Source organism: Drosophila teissieri, chromosome 3L (genome assembly GCF_016746235.2).
Source record: "Drosophila teissieri strain GT53w chromosome 3L, Prin_Dtei_1.1, whole genome shotgun sequence".
NCBI classification, from domain to species: Eukaryota; Metazoa; Arthropoda; class Insecta; order Diptera; family Drosophilidae; genus Drosophila; species Drosophila teissieri.
Window position 1 is genome coordinate 2,629,008 of NC_053031.1, and position 21,552 is coordinate 2,650,559.

General features: G+C 44.2%; 4 protein-coding genes across 4 annotated transcripts in view; 2 read left to right on the forward strand and 2 right to left on the reverse strand.

Annotated features, from left to right (window-relative positions):
- Positions 1 to 5,830, reverse strand: part of LOC122618330 (peroxidasin) — a 29,891-nt gene extending 24,061 nt beyond the window's left edge. Inside the window, exons 1-2 of the mRNA XM_043794709.1 lie at positions 5,674 to 5,830; positions 4,493 to 4,876 (exon numbers count right to left, since the gene is read on the reverse strand). Of these exons, the coding sequence (XP_043650644.1) occupies positions 4,493 to 4,659 (167 nt within the window). The 5' untranslated portion in view covers positions 4,660 to 4,876; positions 5,674 to 5,830. The remainder of the gene's footprint in view (positions 1 to 4,492; positions 4,877 to 5,673) is intronic.
- A 1,741-nt stretch (positions 5,831 to 7,571) lies between these two features.
- On the forward strand, positions 7,572 to 9,592 carry LOC122616260 (uncharacterized protein KIAA1143 homolog). The gene is made up of 3 exons (XM_043791658.1): positions 7,572 to 7,782; positions 7,851 to 7,995; positions 9,381 to 9,592. The coding sequence occupies exons 1-3, from the start codon at positions 7,678 to 7,680 to the stop codon at positions 9,590 to 9,592; spliced, it is 462 nt and encodes a 153-aa protein (XP_043647593.1). The 5' UTR covers positions 7,572 to 7,677.
- A 2,242-nt stretch (positions 9,593 to 11,834) lies between these two features.
- On the forward strand, positions 11,835 to 18,214 carry LOC122616258. Its single transcript, XM_043791656.1, has 7 exons — positions 11,835 to 12,076; positions 13,126 to 15,611; positions 15,673 to 15,930; positions 16,134 to 16,379; positions 16,444 to 16,623; positions 16,691 to 17,039; positions 17,263 to 18,214. The coding sequence occupies exons 2-7, from the start codon at positions 13,191 to 13,193 to the stop codon at positions 17,265 to 17,267; spliced, it is 3,459 nt and encodes a 1,152-aa protein (XP_043647591.1). The 5' UTR covers positions 11,835 to 12,076; positions 13,126 to 13,190; the 3' UTR covers positions 17,268 to 18,214.
- Positions 18,215 to 18,412: 198 nt separating this feature from the next.
- Positions 18,413 to 19,701, reverse strand: LOC122616259. Its single transcript, XM_043791657.1, has 2 exons — positions 19,443 to 19,701; positions 18,413 to 19,129 (listed from the first exon to the last, which is right to left on the reverse strand). The coding sequence occupies exons 1-2, from the start codon at positions 19,592 to 19,594 to the stop codon at positions 18,655 to 18,657; spliced, it is 627 nt and encodes a 208-aa protein (XP_043647592.1). The 5' UTR covers positions 19,595 to 19,701; the 3' UTR covers positions 18,413 to 18,654.
- Positions 19,702 to 21,552: the final 1,851 nt, after the last annotated feature.

The following is a 21,552-nucleotide window of genomic DNA, read 5'->3' on the forward strand; positions in this document are numbered from 1 at the left end:
TCCCACCTCCCACCTGACTAGGTAGATAGGTAGGTAGGTGGTATTTATGCACAGGTGAGTCTGGAGTTCCGAGTTCCATGCGGCCCACCGGAAACCAGTTCTCTGGGCTGGAATCTGCTATCCATTGGTAACAATTTCAATATTCCCACCGACAAATAAACAGCAAATGTAAATGCAAAAGTCCTGTGCAAAAAGGAAATTTATGCATATTTAATAACAACATGGCACAGGAGCAACTGGATATGGAACAGCAACAGGAACAAGGATATGCCCACGACGACTAGCTACAAAATACAAGGCATTTCTCACGCATAAATGCACCGACGAGATGAGAAATTCAGGAAAGTATGATGGCAAAATCGGGCTTTTTCCGGGGGCTTGTCCCTCTATACATACATATATTTTCATATATATTTATATATATATAGGGGTAGCCTAAAAGGGATGGATGATTTGATGGGGAGCAAGCAGGGGAGTTGGAACATTTTTGCTAGCCAAATAGTTTTCCCAAATAGTTGATTCGCAAAAAAAGCCGAGCCAAATATTGTCCATATATGTATATGCATTCATACTCATGTTCGTGCTCATATCTGTGTGTGTGTGTCTGTGTGTGTGGATATTTGCCGGACTGTGTGGCACATTATCGGCGAGTGGGCGGGTGCTGGGCGTGGCAGAAGCAGAGGCAGCGAACTGGACGCTAATCAAACTTTTTAATATGCCATGCATGCAACGTGCGGCGACTTTTGTTTTGACACACCGCCGCAAAGTGGGCGGCAGCGGGCAGTGGCCATGCGGGGGGGCGTGGCAAGTCGGTGGGGCATTATGAGATATATTTCATATGTGCATAATGCCCGAGTTATTAGATGATAGCATGTGTGGCCGAGTTGCTGCCGGCGAGCAGATTTAGTTCATATGTCTTGGCTGCATGTGCGTTTTATGTGCTCGTCTTTTCAACTGAGGTTACAGTGAGCGAAAAGGGGGGCACAGAAATCAAGAAAAGAATCACAGAAAAATAAATATGTTAAACTTGAGACGCTTAAATTCCACTGAGTTATTATATATTTATATATTTTCAAAATAACTCTCCATTTTTGTTATAAATAAAGAATAATTCTACAATTGCCTAATTGTTTTAAATCCAATATGGCTTGAGCTAGACTACATAAATTTCAACCTCACCACTTCTGCTGCCATCGAAAAGCAATTTCTCTCGGTCCTTAAAAGTAAGTACTGGCTCACGAGTCCGGAATGGATGGATGGGGGTAAGTCCAGTGGACGAGCTCCACGATCCGGGGAATAATGACAAAGCAACTGCCTCCACGGCGGAGCAAGTCGAGATGTGTGCTTATGGGAGGTCAGCTAAAAATGCATCATCATGAAATGAAATCAAGTGCATTTATTTAGCTCTGAAGGAAGAGTAGCTGCCATGTGGGTGGGCGGTTGGCAGCGTGGGATGTGGGGGCGTGGCAAGATGAATGATGCCGTATGTTACACAGTTTCGACTTCCATTTAGTTGCCAGTTTAAATACACACGGGTCGGGCCAAAAAATGCTTGGGCCTTTGTTCGAGGCAAGTCAAGGATGTGAGAGGCATATTACGTGGATGTGGATGTGGAGCTGCTGCACCCATTTTTTATGGCCCCATCCCGGCGAGAAGTTTCAATGGCGGCGCAGGCAGCGACTTTATGCCTGATGGATGGACAGTTTGAAAGAAGTGAAATGTGGCTTAGGCCTTGCGAAGACTGGAGCTGTAGCAGCATTAAATTGAAGAGGAATGGCAGCTGAAGTGTGCAAAATAGAAGGGAATTCAGTGAAAAGGCTTTTGTAAGTTTGCTAGGAAATCCTTGAATGGAAACCTCTAGGAGGTGATCTTGAAGATCGAACTTACTATTCATTATTTTAATATTTTCCTAAAAATGCTTGTGCACCTATTTGATTATGAGCATATATTTTCTGTCTTTTTGACATTAATTCTGTGTATAATTCAACTAGAAATTTCCTTAGCTTTTACCTCTACTAAAATTGTTCTCTATTTACCATTTTGACGTAGTTCCTTTTATGTTTGCTCGACATTTATCTGCAGCGACCTTCCGACAGAAATTGTAAACAAAATTTTCGCCATTAAGGAAATGAAATCAAGAATATTTTCATGAAGACCGAACCGAAATGTCGGCATGTGTGAGCTATAAAATGATAGTGTCCCTCTGGCTGGGAAAATGTGTGCTCATATTTTTCGCAGACTGCGGAGAAACATTTCGAGAATTATGGAAAGAAAGCTGGAATCTGAGTCGACAGCCTCAGACAAGAGCGCAGTGCACAAACATGCGCTTGTATGGGGGAAAACAAGAGCAACTTTTAGACACATGCAGTAATAAATGAAACAAATTAATTAAAAGTGTGCAACGGGTCGGCTGCGTAATAAATGAAAAGCGAATCGCAATGGCAACGCAAAAGTTGCTCTCTTGTTCAGTCTTTCTCAGTGTTTTTCTGTGCTTTTCTTTGTTTTTCAGTGTTTTTTAATGTTTTTCAGTTGCTTTTTTTTCTATTGTTGTGTGCGGATGGTGTTGCTCTCGAGGCATGATAAATTATGCAGCCATCACCTTATTTAAAATGAAGATTAATTTAAGTACTGCCAAATGCTGTTGGCTCCCACTACCATTTTTCCACAGCTTTCACCCATTTGAGAAATTGTTGTGCGGCAAGCCAAACAAATGGCAAAGAATGTGATCCTCCTGTTGAGATTGCAAATGGATGTGGATTCGATGGCGTTGCGGATTGCACAATAGAATATTTAAATACAAAAGGCATTGTTGCTTGCACATAGTTGTGTAGTTTTGTAGTTTTGCAGTTTCTCTTTGGCCAGATATGTTTGTTAACTCAATTATTAACTCTGCTGCGGTCAGAGTAGTTTTTAGTTTCATATTATTTTTCAGTTTTGAAATTTTACTTTTTCCCAGCCATTCAGGCTTTTGTCACCTGTCGGGCGAGCTTAAATTCATAATCTAATACCAGCTTTTTATGTCGCTTGGTCAATCGCTAAAATATTCATTTATATTTAGAAGCAGTCTTTAAAATGCCAAATGTAGAGAACTGCACTTTCCCATAACTCACTCTTTCAATGGCGAAAATGAAATAATAAATCCATGTATTTGGGGACCCAAAATCGATGACAGCTGCCGTAATTGGTTTCACCCATTCAACGGACAGGTGGAATTTATCCACCTGTCAGGAGTTTTGAAATCCGCCGCTTGGCTGAAACATTTTCTTTCGCCTCATATAATTTAATCAAGCCATTTAAATCCGCGTTTTCCACCTCAGGAACATTAAATCGTTGTCTATAATTTTTATCAGATTTAAAATGTATCACATTCAAGTTGAAAGTGCTTCGGAAACGGCGAATCAGCGAATAATGTTACCCAGTTGAGAGCACTTTATAGTTTTTGAAGCACCATATAATCGATTTGTTCAAGGCTTTCAAATTCGTTGACACGTGAAGTGAGTGGCTTCACCTATTCCCAGGACCACGATGGTCCCGGATTTCCACCTGACGGGCGTGTGTGCGAATCCTTCGCAGCTTTTCCCCGCTGCGAATCAGCGAATCCCGGCCATCAAACGCGGCTCAAGCCCCGTCAACCCCGCTGGAAATTGAATTCTCCGTAAATACCACGAAAACCGTGCTCCTCCGTCTGTCCGGATATCTTGTTGTCCCCCAGTGGAGTATGTTTTTCTGTCTGCTGATAACTTGCCATCGGCTGCAGCAGCTGGTGCACTCTGCCTGGATGCCAGGATGCGAGGATGCGAGGTTGTTCCTACGGCTTGGGACACGCCACGGCCTACATAAATATGCATATGCTCCGCAAACATTTGCCAAGTTGTATGGCGTTGGATGTGGAATGGTTGTGGTGCCCGAAATTCATGCGAAAACTGCTGACATTTTCGAAAATAAATGCAACGTCAGAAATATTGCACATGCATGCAAATACGCGACAGGCAGCGTGATAAATATACAAATCGCAGTCAGCTTTTGCCGGTTAGACATCCGTTTAATTGAGTCAACATAGCGCCGTTCGCAGCTTGGCGGAAGATTCATGGATATCGCAGGAGCAGGATCTGGCTCCCTTGGGAGGAGGAGGAGGAGTAGGAGAACTCCATGGTAGTAGGAGGAGGAGCAGAAAAGTTGCGTCAAATTAACGCCGTCAACTTTTGCGCAGCGTGCACAAAAAACATTAAAAACTAATTTATGGATTTGCAAGCCAACTCCCGCGATGATTTATGTACACTCGACGAAAGCCGAAGTTGAACAAGAATAACTATTAAAAGTCCATTTCGAACTTAAGAGCGGAAGACAGGAATTCAAGGAGCACCATAAAAGTTCTTTAAGTTGATTGATTATCTTTAACTATTTAAGTATTGAATCGATATGTGTTGCTAGTTGAGTTTTCAAGCCCGACTTGAAATGAATAGTGGGGATCTTAGGTCCATAGAGTACTTACAGCACTTGGGTATCCTGGGGCAGTTTGGGCACGGCAGTCAGCTTGGCGCGGATGCAGCGCACAGTTCGCTCCAAGCAGGTGCATCCGGCCGGGCAGTAGATGGACTGGACTCCGCCGGAGAGAAGCAGCAGGCCGAGCAGCTGCAGCAGCAGCAGCGCAACTCGCATTTCGAGGGCAGTCTAGTTTCGCGCACTTCTCACCAACTGGATGTTTATCCAAGAACTGTTCAAGAAACGCAGCTCCACACGACAATATCGCCTGCGAGGGCAGGAAGTTCGAACCACTCGCTTATCACTGGGCCGTTGGACGGCGCTTATCACCAAGTGTGGTCCCTAAAACACTGTGGCAGTGTGCGGCTCACATATCGCCCAAAAGCTCAGGCAGCTGCACAAAGAGAAACCCAAGAGATATCATTTGGTATCCTAAGCAGTCGAACGAATTTGAAGGGTAATTGATAAGCTCTCATATTCCAGCACATAGTATATGAAAAAGTATTCAACAAAATTACTATAATACATTTTCAAAACCCTAGATAGACGCCTGCATTTTTGTATTATCTGCTGAACAACAACAGAAGGTCAAATTTGTTTATATCTTAAGCCAGAGAATACTTAAAGGAATAGATTTCTTTCACTTTTATCTTGGATTTTAAAAATGCATTTATTTGGTTTTCAATGCCTATTTCGTTTTAAGCATTTAAATATTTAGAACTATTTTCTTCTATTTTATTTAAGCATTTAAATATGTAAATATAGTTTTTTCTATTTCAGTTAGCCATTTAAATAATTAGAACTATTGTTTTTTATTTTTTTAAGCATTTAAATATGTGAAAAAAATACTTTCTTCTATTTCAGATATGCATTTAAATATTTAGAACTATTTTCATCTATTTTATTTAAGCATTTAAATATGTAAAAATAGTTTCTTCTATTTCAGTTAGGCATTTAAATATTTAAAAAATACTTTCTTCCATTTCAGATAGGCTTTTAAATATTTATAAATATTTGCTTCTATTTTAGTTAGCCATTTAATATTTTCTTCTTTTTAGTAGAGCATTTTATTATTAAAAAAAAATTCTTCTACTTCAGTTAGAAATATTTTCTTATATTTAAGTTTCACAAAGTTTTACAATGGGCTTGAGCTTCTCCCTGTTTTGCTAATAAAAATTACCGAATACTAACGATACGACCGACTGTTTTCTCTCAGTGCCTCCGCGAATTGTTTAATTTTAGAACGATATTTCGCTATTTAGCGAGTCCGGCGAATTTGCGACCGAGTGAACAGGGAACAGTGAACAGTGAACTGAACTGCACGCGCCAAATGCCGACTAGCATCTGAGCGCCGAGGAGCAGAGACTGAAAAGCGGAATTCGAACCGAGTCGCCGAGTTGCACTTCGGCAGAGGCGGAGGACTCCGTGCCGGATGCAGGCTGTGATAACATTTTCCTGAGGCTGGGGCTGAGGCTCTGGCTGCTCAAGAGTGCTCGATATTAGTTGGCCAGCATGTGACTGAAGCCTATGGATTCTGAATGGGCTATTCGGTTGGATGGATGACTCTATATCCAGCATACAGCATATATAGCTCATAGCTTATAGCTTATAGCGCATATATATACATATATATCGCAGGGCATCGTATCAAGGCCGAAACACTTGTTTTGCACCGGCATTTTCAATGTATTTTCAATGCGGACGCAAAGCGAGCAAAACAAAACACAACAAGCATACGCCACGTTGCACTTGCACAGCATCAAATGCCCTGCCATCCTCATTTTTAATGCATGAGGGGGTTACGCCCTCCTTCCTTCTCCCACCTCCCTCCACCCGGCACACTCCATTTGTTTTTCCAACCATCGTGGAGTGCGGGGGGAGCGTGGGGGGGTGTGGGGATTGCGTAGTGATTGGGGAGCTGCAGATCCAAAAACTGCTCGCTTAAGCGGTCGGTGATAAGACGCGAAATCAAATTTAAAAGCTATCAATTTGATATTAGTTCGGGGACCGGCGAAACCCCTTCGGGGAAAAGCTGCAGCCGCGTGCCAGGATGCAGAATCGGAGTTTCTCAAGGGGGAATCCCCCTTCTCCACAGAGAAACAAAAGATATGAAATATTCTGGTCTTATTATTAATAAGTTATGACCGTATTTTGTCAGTCTAGCAATCTTTGGTTGCACTTTTTATTTAGAATATTTAAAATCAAATACAAAGTTGATAGATTTAATTGTATACCTATATTTTCTAAATTTAAAACTTACCTAAGCTAAATATGTGAAGAACTATTTTCTCAGTGTAGCCTATTTGTATTTGTGCCAACATATGCTGCAGCTCATAAAATTTCTCCGTTTCGCTGCAGTTTTCATTTGCCTTTTATTTTTCGGCAGCACTTTTTCGGTTAGCTGTCGAAGTTTTGAAATCAATTTGCAGATGATTTATTATGTTCTCTGGAAGAGGGGGGCCTTCAATCGGGGAGGAAGCTGTGCATACGACATCGCAAATGGAAGCCACTGACGTTGATGAATGCCGCTGTGTATTGTTTTGCTGTCAGAAGCGATCAAATTTCTGTTTTGGAGCACAGAATTCCAGGTGAAGCGGAAAATTTGCAAGTTATGCGACAGTTTTATGCGCCCATTTTTTGATTGGCAAGAGATGAGGATGCATATCTCTCGCAAATTGATTGCACGTCTCGGGGCAATTGATTGTTTTGCTGTGTGGTAAGGGTGAACAAATGTATTTCAAGAAATTTATCAAAACAAATAAGAAAAATATTCAACAGCAAGTAATATTTAAAAAATATGAACTCTTGACTAGCTTCAAACATTTTCAAAAAGTACCGTTTTTGCTTAACAGTGCTACCCTTTAACCATTCTTATGGGCAGCACTTTGCGCACGGTAGTACAGCTGTTATTCTTTGGGTTTATCGATAAATAACAAGAACTCAAAAATATGGCACTAAATTTATTAAAAAAGCAAGCTTAAACTTAAACATTATAACTATTACTATTGGATTTAAAAATGTATTACGTTTTTTAAGAGTACATCAGGTGTAATGGTTGCAGTATTGTCAACGCGCGTTTCCCCACACTGGTCGATAAGCATATGTTTTTCTTATCGACATTTGTGGTAAATAAAAAGTGCAAAAACCGCTGCTAAATCGGCCGAGAAGTGCAATGATATAGCCGTCATATCTGATATGTCCAAGCGAAACATAACGTACGTCAAGCCGCAAGAACCGAGTTTTCTGGCCAAGTTAAAGGCTGAAATTGGCTACAAGGAGGGACCCACCGTTGAGACCAAGGTGAGTTTTTCGGGGAAGGTCTCTGCAGCATTCTAATGCGGATATATGTACATATAACCATTGGATAGCGCCAGCGATTGGATCCGCAGGATCAGGAGGATTACGATTCTGAGGAGGATTCGCGAGAGGACGAACAGCCGCAGGTGGTCGTCCTTAAGCCGGGAGATCTATCCGCTGAAGAGGCCAAAACGGAGAAACTGTTGGCCTCCAAAGGTCGGTACATACGTACATACAAACATACATACATAGCGCTCTAGTACATACATACTTACAAGCTCGCACACACACACACATATGCACATAGCCAACGGTGGCGGCGGCAGTTGCACGTGTGTGCGTAGGTAGGATGTTGTAGTTTGTCTTTCAGTTTAACTTTTCAGTCAGAATCGAGCGGTTGTCTTCTTCTGCCCGGCGTTACATATATCTAAATCATATATATGTACGTGCGTATATAGCGGTGCTTATGCATGTGTGCGCGCGTGTGCTTGTGCATTTTTGCCAATGAAAATATAACGGTATTGCAAAAACAGCCGTTTGTTGCAAGTAGGTGTTTTTTTTTTTTTTTTGAAGACCACCGTTGGGTTTTCAATCTTTTTAAAGCCCCATGTTGCCATGGCAATCATGGGCATTCCGTCCTGAAGATTCCCTTTTTGCCCAGCGGAGCACCCCTCACACAGACACACACACCCGCACTGGCTAGCCGACGAGGCATACACACTGACATTTTCATTGGGGGCTCCGCCAAAGCAGAGCATGTGATGAAAATCGTTGGCAAAGCGGGCGGGGCGATAAAGCAGCCGGCAAAGAAGTTAACAACAGCAGCTGCCGCTCGCTTTGTCCGCCCCTTCCGCTTGCCCCCTCCCCCCTTCGCCCCCCTTGGAAGAGCGCAGAAAATCGGGTGAAAACAACGTGTGCAAGAACGAACGGATGAAGGAGGCGGCCAAAGCGGAGAGACAATGATGAACGAAGCAGGCGAGCAAAGAGAAAAAGAGCGGGCCAAAGTGGCTTGACGACGTGGTGGAGGCGGCGGAGGGGGAGGTCGAGGAAAGGGCAGGCGGAACAGCGGGGGCGGGTTGCGAATCAGTGGGTGGAGCAGAGGGGGGAGAAGCGGCGGGCTCCCAGGGCCGAGAAAAACATCTTGTGGGTGCTGCTTGGAAAAGGGAGGAGCTAAGCGGGGAGATGGGGGGCCGGTGGGTGGCCTGTTCTGATTTCCCCCCCTTTGCCATGCTGCAGTTTTTAAAACCCAGATACATTTTCCAATCCAATAATGAAATGCAGGCACCGGCATTCTATTCACCTTACGATTTCCAATCGAGCGCATGCAGTTTTATAAATCAGCTCATTTTTTAAGTCCCTTGTGGTCTTCTTATTAGTTTATGCCATTTTATAAATCAAACAACAAACACATTTAGATTTTGATAACAACTAAAGCAATTTAGGACAAATGTCGTTCATTCTTACATTGTTTTGATTGCATAACTCCAATACTCCGTTTAAATTGTAAATAGTTACCTACCAATAATAGTAGCTTAACTACGATCATAATAAGTACAGAGGATTTCAGAGCACAACTAATTCCCATTTTCAATCTTCTCCAGAATTAGCCGAGAAGAGAGCGGATCTGACGCAGCCCATAGTCTTCAAACAACGTGTCAAGCAGCCCAACATCGAGAAAAATAAGTCCGAATCCGGAGCCAACAGGAAGTCCGAAAAGTGCAGCACCAAGACCTCCAAGACCAAAAAGTCCAAGGCCGCCAGTAGTAAGCTGTCCTTCAACGAGGACGAGGAGGACGAGACGTCCCAGGATTGAAGATCACATCTTAGTTATCTGGCTATAACTTGTACCAACCAAGTTAACCTGCAGCGAATGATTAAGGTGAGGAATTTGGGTCAAAAACTGTAAACGATTGTTAACTAAGCTTTGAGTTTCTTTGTTGCCATGTGAGTTTTGTGGGTTTAATATTGGGTTGGCATATGTACATATCTATGTATCAGAACCCAACTCGGAATGTCGCTGTCACTATAGATTGTAGATTTTTAATTAAAGAACCGAACTGTATACAACATTCCTCAAGTTTAAGCTAGAGGATATAGCATATATTTGAGTTTTCACATTGCATATATGCATGTATTTAGAAATGAATCATTGAGATTAGATCATCATGGTTCTGACACGTCGGTCAGAAAAAAACTATTCAATATTTAAAATTTTTTTTTATATACCTAGAACATTAAATATGATTTGTTCCCAAAGTGATTGTCAACTTATGTTTTCGAAAAGAAGATACTCGTTTTAAGTACATAATTAACTTACTAATTATTTTCATTATTTTTTAAGAATGTTCTTTACATGAATCATACAACTTGGAAAAACATCAGTGACTCACATCTTAATACTTGTAGTGATATCTTTTTTGTAATTATCTTTGTTTTTTTGGTTTGGTTAAATTCTTTCATAATTTGTTAATTTAAAGACGGCTTAGATAATCAATTTGAATTTGTTTAATTTGCCTAAACTGTAAGATCAGATTATACAAGGATATTTAAATTGAAACTGAAATTGATAGTTTACATACGTAGATAGACAAATTGGTTAGCTTAAAATTTGCAATTTGTTTTATAAGTAATCACCAAACAAATAGATAAATAGTTTCATTTTTTGGTTAAGAAAAGTTGTTGATCAATAGCAATACAGATGGATATTTAATCTTGATCGAAGTCCAAATCTTCTAGAGCAAGTCCTCGAACAACTGAAGTTTCAAAGCTGATACGTAATTTCTCTTAATTCACGAAATCACCTGATTACACGAAAAGTAATTAATAATTAATAATAATCCATTTAAATACATTTGAGGACTGCGATCAATCTCTTAAATGTGTATCTTGTATCTAAACTTTCGATCCTATAGACTGAACTTTTGAGATATTAGAATCCAACTGCCTTAGCAATTTATGCTTAACTTTGTTACTTTGCACTGGAAAATATGAATTGGCTAATTTACTCGATATCGAAAAGGGTCACGTGTATGTATAACATAAAGTGCGGCGATAGTTGGGGTTTGGGTCTGAGTTCGGGGTCTTTAATGATGATGGCGATTGGTTAGGTGGAGCTCCTTGCTCCGAATGCCCTTCGACCTCTACCAAGTTGATGATCACGGGGGAGGGGGCGGGCGGCGGTCAGGGGACGGGGATGGAAAATGCGCCAGAAGCGGGTTACTTTCAAATTTTGTACTTGCATATAGACCAAATCGCACAGACACACACACACACGCACACATGCATAGGGCGACTTACATACGGACATACATATTTAGTTGTATGTATACATATAGATAGATATGTACGATTGTATATACCCCGGGGCCGTGGGTGCGAAAGAGAGGGACAGCGTAATCTGAAATAAGTTGGAGGAGAAAGAAGAAGCATCAGCAAAAGTATCGTGATGAGTATACAGTTTAAGACGCTAGTGTGTGTGCTAGTATGAGTGTGTTGGTGAGAGGGGCGCGGCGGCGGGGGAGTTGCAATTTGCCATATTTACCTGCCACATTTAAAGCCATCTAGATTTTTTCGCGCGCTCTGTTTGAATTTCTGCACATGCCGATTCGCATAAATCCATCAAAGTAAAACCGGCGACAAGCAATGCCGTTTCAGTTTTGTTTTGTTCATTTCGTTCGTGGCGCGCGTACAATTGTCAAATTTGTTTTCCCTCCCATTCCACGCCATTCCATTCATGCACACACACATACAGGCCCATGTGTGCGGGCCATGCGCTTCATACGCTTATTCGCTATTTTTGAGAGGCGTTCGATTGAGAGAGAGAGCTCTCTCCCTAGCCGGCAATGTAAAAGCTATTGCCGTTAATTGAGAAGAGAAATAAGCAATAATATGAATTAAATTCAAAATTAATTGCGAAATCAGCAATTGGCACCAGCAATTAACCAGCTATCGATGTCCGACAATCGATAACCGATAAGAGGTGCAACCCTGCGCGCGCCCGGCTGTTCGTTGCAACTCTGTTTTTGCTTTTTCCGCCTCACACATTTCCAGTTTGCCTTGCCTGCTTGTTCGTTCGCTCGTCTCTTGTGCCTCCGCCTTCGGCGTTCTTTCCACTCAGTTTTTTTTCTCCAATTAAAAAAAAACCCCACGCAAAATTTTCGGATTTTCCCTGGTTATTTTGCAAAGAAAACGATCTTTCATTTGCTGGCAGTTCGGTTTATTGTTTATTGTGATCAAGGGACCAAAAGGGAGGCGAAACAAAACAACAACCTGCCGATTGTGAGGGGAAAATGTGAATGTAAGTGCGGCAAAGAGAAAAACAATGCTAAATGCGGCTGAAAAATGTTTTTAGTTTGAAAGAAACCTAGAATATTTAAAAGTAAGGTGAGATCCAACATAGCAGCAGAAAAAACACACACATACGCAAGCAAGCGCCTCACACACACGCACACAGGGACAAACACTAGCGCAAAAACACGCTCCTGTACCAAAAAGTACAACAACAGCAACAGCGGTAGTATACTCCACCACGCCGCCAGCCGAGCAACAAAAACAACTACAAAAAATAAAGCTAAAGCCAAACGTCGTCATCCGTGCCGCCCCCCGCCCTGCGTCCCTCCCCCTATGCTTACAAGCATACAAATATATATGTGCCGTATATATAGATTGTATATATGTGTGTGCAGGCGGTGTGTGTGCGTTTGTGTCTGTATGTATGTCAATCGTTTTGTTGGCTCTGCTCGGTAACTGTTCGTTTGTACATACAAACATTTCACATAAACATATATAAATATGTTTTATATATATTTATAGGCAAGTGTGCTAATGGCAAAGTATATAAATTACATGTATCGGCAAACCATAACTCCCCCCATCCTGCATTTGTGCTTTTTCTCGCAGTGTAATGCCATTTACATACTTACATTACATATTAAATTGTATTTTAGTTTTAATCCAATATGGCAGCCATTTTGTATCAAACCATTCTTTGAACTCCCCCCGCTTCCCTTCCCCTGCCACTGCTGCCCCGTTTTTGGTCCGCCTTTTCTTGAGTTCACCTTTTAAATTCACCTAGATTTTCAAATATTTTTCGGTGATTGTTAATTTTTCGCCCCGTCTCGCCCCTTCGCCATCCTCTTTCTGCAGTTTTAGCTCTTTTTATTTTTACTCTTCGCCCGCTGCGCTTTGTGCTGCTCATTCGTTGCTTTTTGATACTTTAGTTTTCTTTTACGTGCCAATTTTTCCGGTTGGTCTAAAGAAGAAGCAGACATTAAGTAAAATTAAGTAAAAATTTGAATTCCCAAATGAGTTTTATGATAATTCTTTATTTCATTGTGTCTCTTGCAGAAACACAAACAGCTGGAAGAAAAACCGACTTGGGCACATTCCACGGAGCAGAGAACGGACCTCAAATGACTGAAGTCGATGTCGTTTTGCCGGAGGGCGTGGCCGAGCCCACGACAAAGATTGCCAGCGCATCAAGTTCCCCAAAACAGAGTAAACCATCAGCAGATGATGATGAGCAGCAGGTCACAACAGTGGACGAGGAAGAGCAAGTGGTCGAGGAGCAACAAGAGGAGGTGGAGCACCTGGCGGATGGACCTTCCAATGAAAAGCTTGAGCTGCTTTCCGCGGGCGACAAGGACATCGTTAAAGAGGATGTGGTCCAGGCATCTCCACAAGCTCCAGTGCCCGACGAGATAATGGAGGTGGACGGGACCGAAGACGTGGAGGAAAACGAAGTGGGGAACGACGACGAGGACTCACAGATTACCAGCAGCAGCTCTAAGGAGCCCAAACTGGATGAGGAAGAGGAGGAGGAGGCTACCACAAACGGAGATGGGGATCACGAGGCAGAGGACGAAGACGAGGCGGAGAAGATCGGTAGCACAGCGGAAAACAGCTGCGAGGCTGAAGACCCACTGGGAGCAGTCACAGTTCAGGAGGATCAACTAGATAGCGGGAAGAAACCGCATCTAGATGGCGAGGAGAGCGTGGCCAGCGAAGGGGTCGTCGAGGAAGAGCCCCCAGCAAAGCAGGAAAACGGGTTTGGGGCCAGTCCCAAGCAGAAGGAGAACGGCCAAGCTAGCATAGCAGAGGCCAGGGTGGCAATAGCTCCCTCCGATGGTGGTGTGGTCAACCTGGACGAGGATAGTGATGAGGAAATGGAGGATATAACGGAGCACAAGGAGCCGGCCAAGCCCACAGAACAGGCAGCCAAACCGGCTTCTTCCAGTGGCGGCGAATCCTCCGACGATGCTGTTCTGATAGCCTCCGATTCGGATACGGAGTCGCCAGCTCCACCGCCGCCAATAAAGAAACTCCCGCCCGTTGTCAAGGCCACCCCTCCACCGCCTGTGCAGGATGATGAGGACGATGACGACGACGACGACTGCGTCGTGATTGAAGATGACACACCGCCAAGTATTTCGCCCAGCGGCAAGCGCAAGAGCGACCTTGATGACCTGCAGCTCCAACAGCCCAGCCACAAGAGACAGCGTAGTTCGACGCCCTCGGGAATGGGACAGCTGACCATCAAGGATGCCCGCTCGTTGATGCCTCTCGATGGCAGTCCGAGCTCTGTGTCGGGTCCCCGAGATTCTGTCTACCCGGTGACCATAACGAATGCTGTGACGGGTGCGGCCACCAATCTGGGTGTTGTGCCGCCCAAGCTAGTTCCCATGACGGGCGGCATGAGCGCCAGTCCAGTGCAGCTGAATCCGCCAACGTTATCGCTAACTGGACTGCCCAGCATGACCAACAACGCCAACCTGCTGCCCGGACTCACCGACGATATGTTCGTCTTGGAAGCGCCCTCCTTCATTGTACCCTACATCTATGAAAAGCCACCGCGCGAAAATATCTGCGAGGTCGTCAAGGCAATCGAAACAAAGTATGCGCTGTCTCCTGAGGATTTGGCCGAGGCAGACAAGGGCGATGAGTTCGACATGATGACCGAGCAAAACAAAGAGGACAAGCCAGCGGATGCGACCGATGAGAGCGGCAAGAAGAAAAAGAAAAAGCGAGGTGACGACGAGTCCTGGTCGGAGCAGTCTGACGATGATGATGACGAAGACGACGATGACGACTCGGAGTCGGGAGTGCGAACTAAGGTGCTGATCAAGGAGGCAAACGACGACCTGAGCGCCTTAAAAGTGGCCATCAAGCCTGCCGCCGCCTTGGCAACAGCGGGCGGAGTGTCGCTAAACAATCCGGGCGGCAACAAGCCAGGACAGGAGAACTACTTTGAGAGTCCGTTGGGCAAGTTCTTTATGGACATTGGAGTGGGTCTGGTGCAGGAGTACGTTCAGTCGGATCTGTTGCGTCTGCAGAAGCGCAAGATGCGTAAGGCGCAGGTGCAAAATTCCAAGGAGTTTGAGATGGCCATCAATGCGCTGTCTGGCAACCTGCAGGCATCCAAGACGAAAAACGCGCCCTTCAAGTTCCGGATGAAGCGATGCGAGTTCTGCAACTTCAAGTCGGAGTCTGCCATGGCGATGGCTAATCATTACGAGACGCCGCACATGAACGGAGTACTGTACAAGTGTAACTTCTGCACGTTCGAGATACGTAACGCCACGGAGATTGTCTACCACATGGAGGCGGTGCACAACATAAAGGCGCGACTAATAAAGCCACTGCCCTACCACCAGTGTCCCAACTGCGGCTTTGAGGATAATGGAAAGGCAAAGCTGGCCCGACATCAGCCTGTCTGCGCTAAGAAGTTCCGGCCGGAGCTAAACCTGGCGCCGCCGAACGACTGGGAGGCACCGGCCAAGATACCGCGCATCAAGCCACGTCATGGTCTTGTGGGCACTGCCACCGCCTATCAGGTACGAATATCTACCGCTAAGTCTTTGGCAATCTGTTTATAATCGGTTTAATCTCTTCCAGGCTATGGCTGCGCAGGCGGCCGCACAAAAGGCCGCTTTGGCCAACATCCAGCAGCAGCAAGCGGCGGCGCAGGCGAGGAATAACCTCCAGGCAGCCGCGTTAGCCGCCCAGAATGCGGCCAAGATGCGTCAGCGAGCCCCGCAGCCACCCAAACAGAACATGGTGCGAAATCCGGCGCCAGTGCGCGGAGGCAACGCGATGAATGCAGGACTCTCGTTGCCCAACAGCTATCAGCTGGCTGCCGGACAGCTTGTCCAGGTAAGCTACATTTTTACGCTATACACTTAATTAAATGCTGGAATTGGCGTTTAAAAGGGTGTATTTGTGAAATTAGTGGACAGTACAGTCTTTTCTATTGTTTAAGTATTTTGAATTAAAGTCTCTTCATGTGTATGTGTCCCAAAATAGACCCTCTGTTCATTAAAAACCGGTTTTAATCGAATATCTATCTATTTATACAGGCGTCCAAGAAGCCGATGGCCGGACAACCCAGCATCTCGATAACGCCATTACCTCGACAGAGCTCGGTGGGTGCCGGAGCGGGAGCCTCGTCCAGCAAGGCGCCACAAGCGGCTACAGGAATGAAGCCCGGTCAGAGTCCCAGCGGTAATAACAAGGCGCAATTTGTTATTTGCGAGATCTGCGACGGCTACATTAAGGATCTGGAGCAGCTGCGCAACCACATGCAGTGGATGCACAAAGTGAAGGTAGAGCTGAGTTTCCATTTTCCCCGATTTTCCACTTTACTAATGAATACTTTGTTTGAAACAGATTCACCCCAAGATGATCTACAATAGGCCGCCTTTGAATTGCCAAAAGTGCCAGTTCCGGTTCTTTACGGATCAGGGATTGGAGAGACACTTGCTGGGCTCACATGGCTTGGTCACAAGTTCCATGCAGGAGGCTGCCAACAAGGGCAAGGATGCTGGTCGCTGTCCAGTCTGTGGAAGGGTGAGTTTTTCGTATAGATGGACCCAGGGAACAATGTATAACTTTTCGCTATTCTTGCTACCTTCAGATGTACCAATGGAAATTGCTGAATCACGTGTCGCGCGATCATCATATGACCCTGAAGCCCGCTCACCTGTCCTACAAGTGCACCGTTTGCACGGCGACCTTCGGCATGTACAAACAGTTTGAGACGCACGTTTACACCGCTCACAGTACCGTGGCCAGAAAGGCGATGGACAGCAAGAAGAACAGTGCGCAGTCCAGCGGTTCGGGATCTGGGGCAGGGATGTCGCGTAGTTCGTTGGGAGCGGCCAATGACTCTCTGCTGAAGCCGCTTAAGATAAACGATGAGATCACCATCATACCACAGCCCGCATCGAAGCCACGCATCACAAATATGGAGAGTCATGTCATAGGTACGTGATTTTCCAGATCAATAATTTAGATTGATTGCACAATCAATTTAAAGAATTTTATGTTATGGCTTGTTCGGAGTTCCTTAGTAATATTTTGTCTGGATATCATCAACATTTGTATCCACAATCAGTTAGAAATAATAGTTTACAAGCAATAACGTATTACCTTTCTTAAAACTTTTAAAAATGCTCTCCTATTTATTAAATATTTTTGTCTTCGCAGATTAAAGAGCATGTTGGATCAACCAAAAACCTAATCTCGCAACGTTTGCAGCATTGACAGCGCTTTAACATTAGTTTCGTTTTTAAGCCGAACGCGACCTTGGCACCCCCAAGGTCCCGCCCTTTTATTTCTGTAAGTCGGATTGTATAAAGAACAAGAGAATAAACAGAAATTGGAGCGGACGGGAAGAAGAAAGCAGAGTGGAAAGCCGTCGCGTTGACCACCTGACCTGTTACCCCTGACAAAACAAGGGTAGACCGCACTTGATGCGGCCTAAACACCAACACACCAGCTACAGGATACGCGATACACATAACGCTAACGGCATAGATTCACTAGAGATACTAGTTACGGATTTTAGTTACATACGTTTTGGAGTGTGCACATAAGTTGAAGTTGTAGCTACTACTAAAATATACCACATACATACATATAAAATTAACTATATTTAAAGCATATTAATGAAGAAGCCGCCAGAGCGCATCGTCAGCATGATGACTATGTAAATTAGTTAAAAACTAAACTATTTATACGAAAACTACGAGTATCCAAATGTGTGTTGCAGTATGTATATACATTTTGAATAGGTCCCCGCCCACGCAGATAGCGTGCTACGTTTCGTTTCTTCTCTCGAATCTTCTAGCTTATTTGTACGAACGGTCGATGAGGCAGAGATGAAGTTTCATGAAGCGAAGCGTGGGAGGGAGGACTCTTCTAAACTGATCTGAGAGACGTTCGACATTTTAATTTTTGTGTACAAGTTTAAACTTATATTTATATTACACATTATCTATTAATATTAAAATATATATCATCTATTACCACCTAAGATCCCCATGTAATACAGTTATAATGCAAAGCCACACACAACCAACCAACCAACAACAACAACAACAACAAACAAACAAACTGAAAATGAGAAAATTAAAAACCTAGTTAATATAAAATGCGACGACCACAGCAGATTTTCATTGCACCTCAAGGGGTTCCAGGCGGGCCTCTAACTTTTGGTTCCACTCCACCAACCGCCGACGTCAGAGGTGAGAAGTGATCGGAATGCTTTTAGCATTCGCCACTCACATGACTATGACCACCTCGCACCGTCCAAAGACCAGATAACACCAGTTGGAAAGAAGAGAGAGACGCCTCATTTACCTAGCACTAATGCGAAATTTATTTTTACTTTGCAATAGAAAAGTGAAATTCCAACCTTGTGATGAGACCAAGGCAATAGTGCTGATCTCTTGTCCTCGTCCAGTCTTTTCTAGCACTGTAGGTACTTAAGTGTGAAGCCATAAAACTAAGTAGATCTAGAGTATACACGTATTTATAGATTGCATGGAGAGCAACGCACTGCATCACGATGAGATTCCGCGGAGTTAGTTAGCGAGCCTAATCCTCGGGTTCCGTCTGGGGCACCTCGTTATCGGCGGCTGGGTTCACTGGCACTGACTTCCCAATTTGGGACGATGGTGGGAACAACTGGGCCGCATGCGTCAGCTTGGACAGCGCATCCTGATCCAGGATCTGTGGCTTGTCGGCGGCACTGGTGTTCGATCTGCTCAGTTGATAGAAGGCGGTGTCGCTGTGCGTGATGTTCACAATGCTTCCGGTCAGGGGCAGGGTTTCCAGGAGTTCCTGGGGGCTGCTGAAGGCTCCCAGATTCACGGGCGCAATGCCGGTCAGCACTTGACCGGTGACGTTCGTCTGGATGGGCAGCGGGATGTTGCCCAGGTCAATGTGGCTCTTGTTGCTGTGCGTGTCGTAGAAGGTCAGATCCACGCGCTCCTGGCTCTCGAAACTGGTGTCATTCTCGCCCACCTCCGTCAGGATGCCGATCTCGTAGACCACCGCCTTGACCACATAGCTGAAAGGAAAACGAAAACCGGTTAGACGCCTTTTGAGGTGACAAAACATCTATCAATTAGTTAATTCTGGTTATTTCTTCACAGCAGAAGTCTATGTTTCAATTAACACAATTTGATTTTGGATAAAAATACAAACTACTAATTACTAATATTGGATTTCGCAATCAAATCTATTTCAAGTTTCCAGTATATTAGTGATATGGTGAAGATCTAAAATCTTATCCGTTTGAATGTTCAGATATTCTAGTAATATTATGAACCTTTCTATACTTTCGGATATTCTCGGAATATTATGCACCCTTCTAGACTTACAGATTCTTGGGGGTATCGTTGACGCTGGCCCTCAGCTCCTCGATGGTGGCGTTGTCGATGCCGGAGCTGACATCCAGCACGGGCAGGGAGGCTCCGATGGCCAACAGCATGCCGAGCACGGAGGCTCCAAACACAGCCTGGTGGACCTGCATCTTTAGGTTTAGGCGTTTGGGGCTAAGGGACGACTGACTGCCTGCTGTAGCTCTGCTGGGAGGGATAGTGGCTCCGGTGCCTCGCCTGACTTTCGCGCGTTTAAAGTTAATTAGTGCAGATCGGAGCGCTTTTATAGCGACTGGAGCGGCGCTGGAGCTTCGGCCGTCCCGGCTGGCGAGGCGCGATTCCGCGTAATTATCGGCATCTGTTAATTGCCCGACAGGTTTGCCACTCTCCGGGGTCTCCGCCGCCGGTTTCTAGGCGCGGATTGGGACTTGGCTTCCGTTTTTAGCTGGACTGGCGATTGTTTTCGAGCGGCCCAGACTCTAATTAATTGCGCTCGTTTTGGGAGCGTGTCCCAGGGACAGTCCTCAGTCGGACCCCCACAAATATTGACCACTGGCAAGGCTTGCCTACGCAATTCTCGCGCGGTTGTTTACTCCTCGGCTCGGGCCAAAAATAATCCCATAAACATTGCACCTCCAGTGACGCATTTATCGGGATCATTGCATGTGGTCTACACACGCGCCCGTCTACCAAGATTGCTCACATTAAGCATACGCCCCGGCTGACGTAGAATATCAACAATCGTTTGCATTTGATATGCAATGTGAAGGTTTCCCCCGTCACATGCTAAGCTTTCTTCAATTTGAGTCTCTTCATATTACGCATACGACTCGTTGGCAGTAAAATATCATATAGCATGTATGTCAGGGCCATACTTCTTTGATTTGTTATAAAGTGATAAAACGATAGATCATAAAATAGTTGGCATGTTTGGAGGCACTATAATGTAGACATCACAACGTCAGAACTTAAGGGTATCAAGAAATTGCTGACTCAGACCCAGAATTCGAGAGAACAGATGTGAAGCTATTACGCACATCCCCCGCCGAGTGTCTGAAAAATGCATAATTAAATTAAAAATTTGTGATTTTTATAACCCGCCGAGTATTGAAGTTAACCGACACTAGAGTTAACCGCCTAAAGCCGCCCATACTCCGGCATAACCAGCCAGATCTTGACTTTCATTCATGATGGCACAGATTCTGCGTTTTTTTTTTGATCGCCAGTCTTTCTCCGGCGAATCGAAGGCACAGTAAATGCTTTGCGGTTTTACGGGATGCAGGCAAATCGGGTTACAGGCGCGTTTCTTTAACAAGTTTTCACCTCAGCATGGACCTTTGTCTCAGCGGAAAGTTTTGAAATTAATTTGCACATTTCGCATATCAACTTTGTGCCCCGGTGATCTCATGGCGACCGCTCTAATTATGAAGTGTTAAAGAGGCGCAGTTGTAATTGGAACAAAGTGCAGTCATCCCAGGGATGCAGAAGTATCTCAAAGATACATATGTACATACAGATTCCGAAAATAATTTGCGGCTTGTAGTGTTTTCTTTTTCTGTCCGATTGTTTTGGCCTTTCGGAGTCTTCAGACTTCAGCTTGTTTTTATTTTGAGCGGCTTCTTGGAAATATAATTTTAGTATATATGTTAATTCCCGCAATTAAGACAATCAACTTGGATTAAAAAGCGCCTTAGCGCGTCTAAGATGTGCTTCTAAAACTCCTGGGTCACAGCATCTAAGTCCTTGGAATATATTTCCACTAATTGAAATAAACTTGAATCCGAAGGCTCAAAATATTATCATTAATGTGCAACAAGAATTATACTTGGATGAAGTTAAGATAACTAGATAGAAGGTTTAGGCACCGTAATAATTATAAAAAGTCAATGACTTTTCTTCTTTGAAAAATATATATTTATAGTTACTTATATTTAAGATTTTAGGAATTGATAATTGGAATTTTCCAGCGATTTTTTCTTGCAGTGTCGAATCAGCGGAGTTGGACAACAAACAGAACACGGACGAATCACAAATAGAATTGGTTTGGGCCCAAACATCGACGGAGTAGCACGCGCAGGCACCAAAACAAGTTCGGCAAACCAAGCGATTA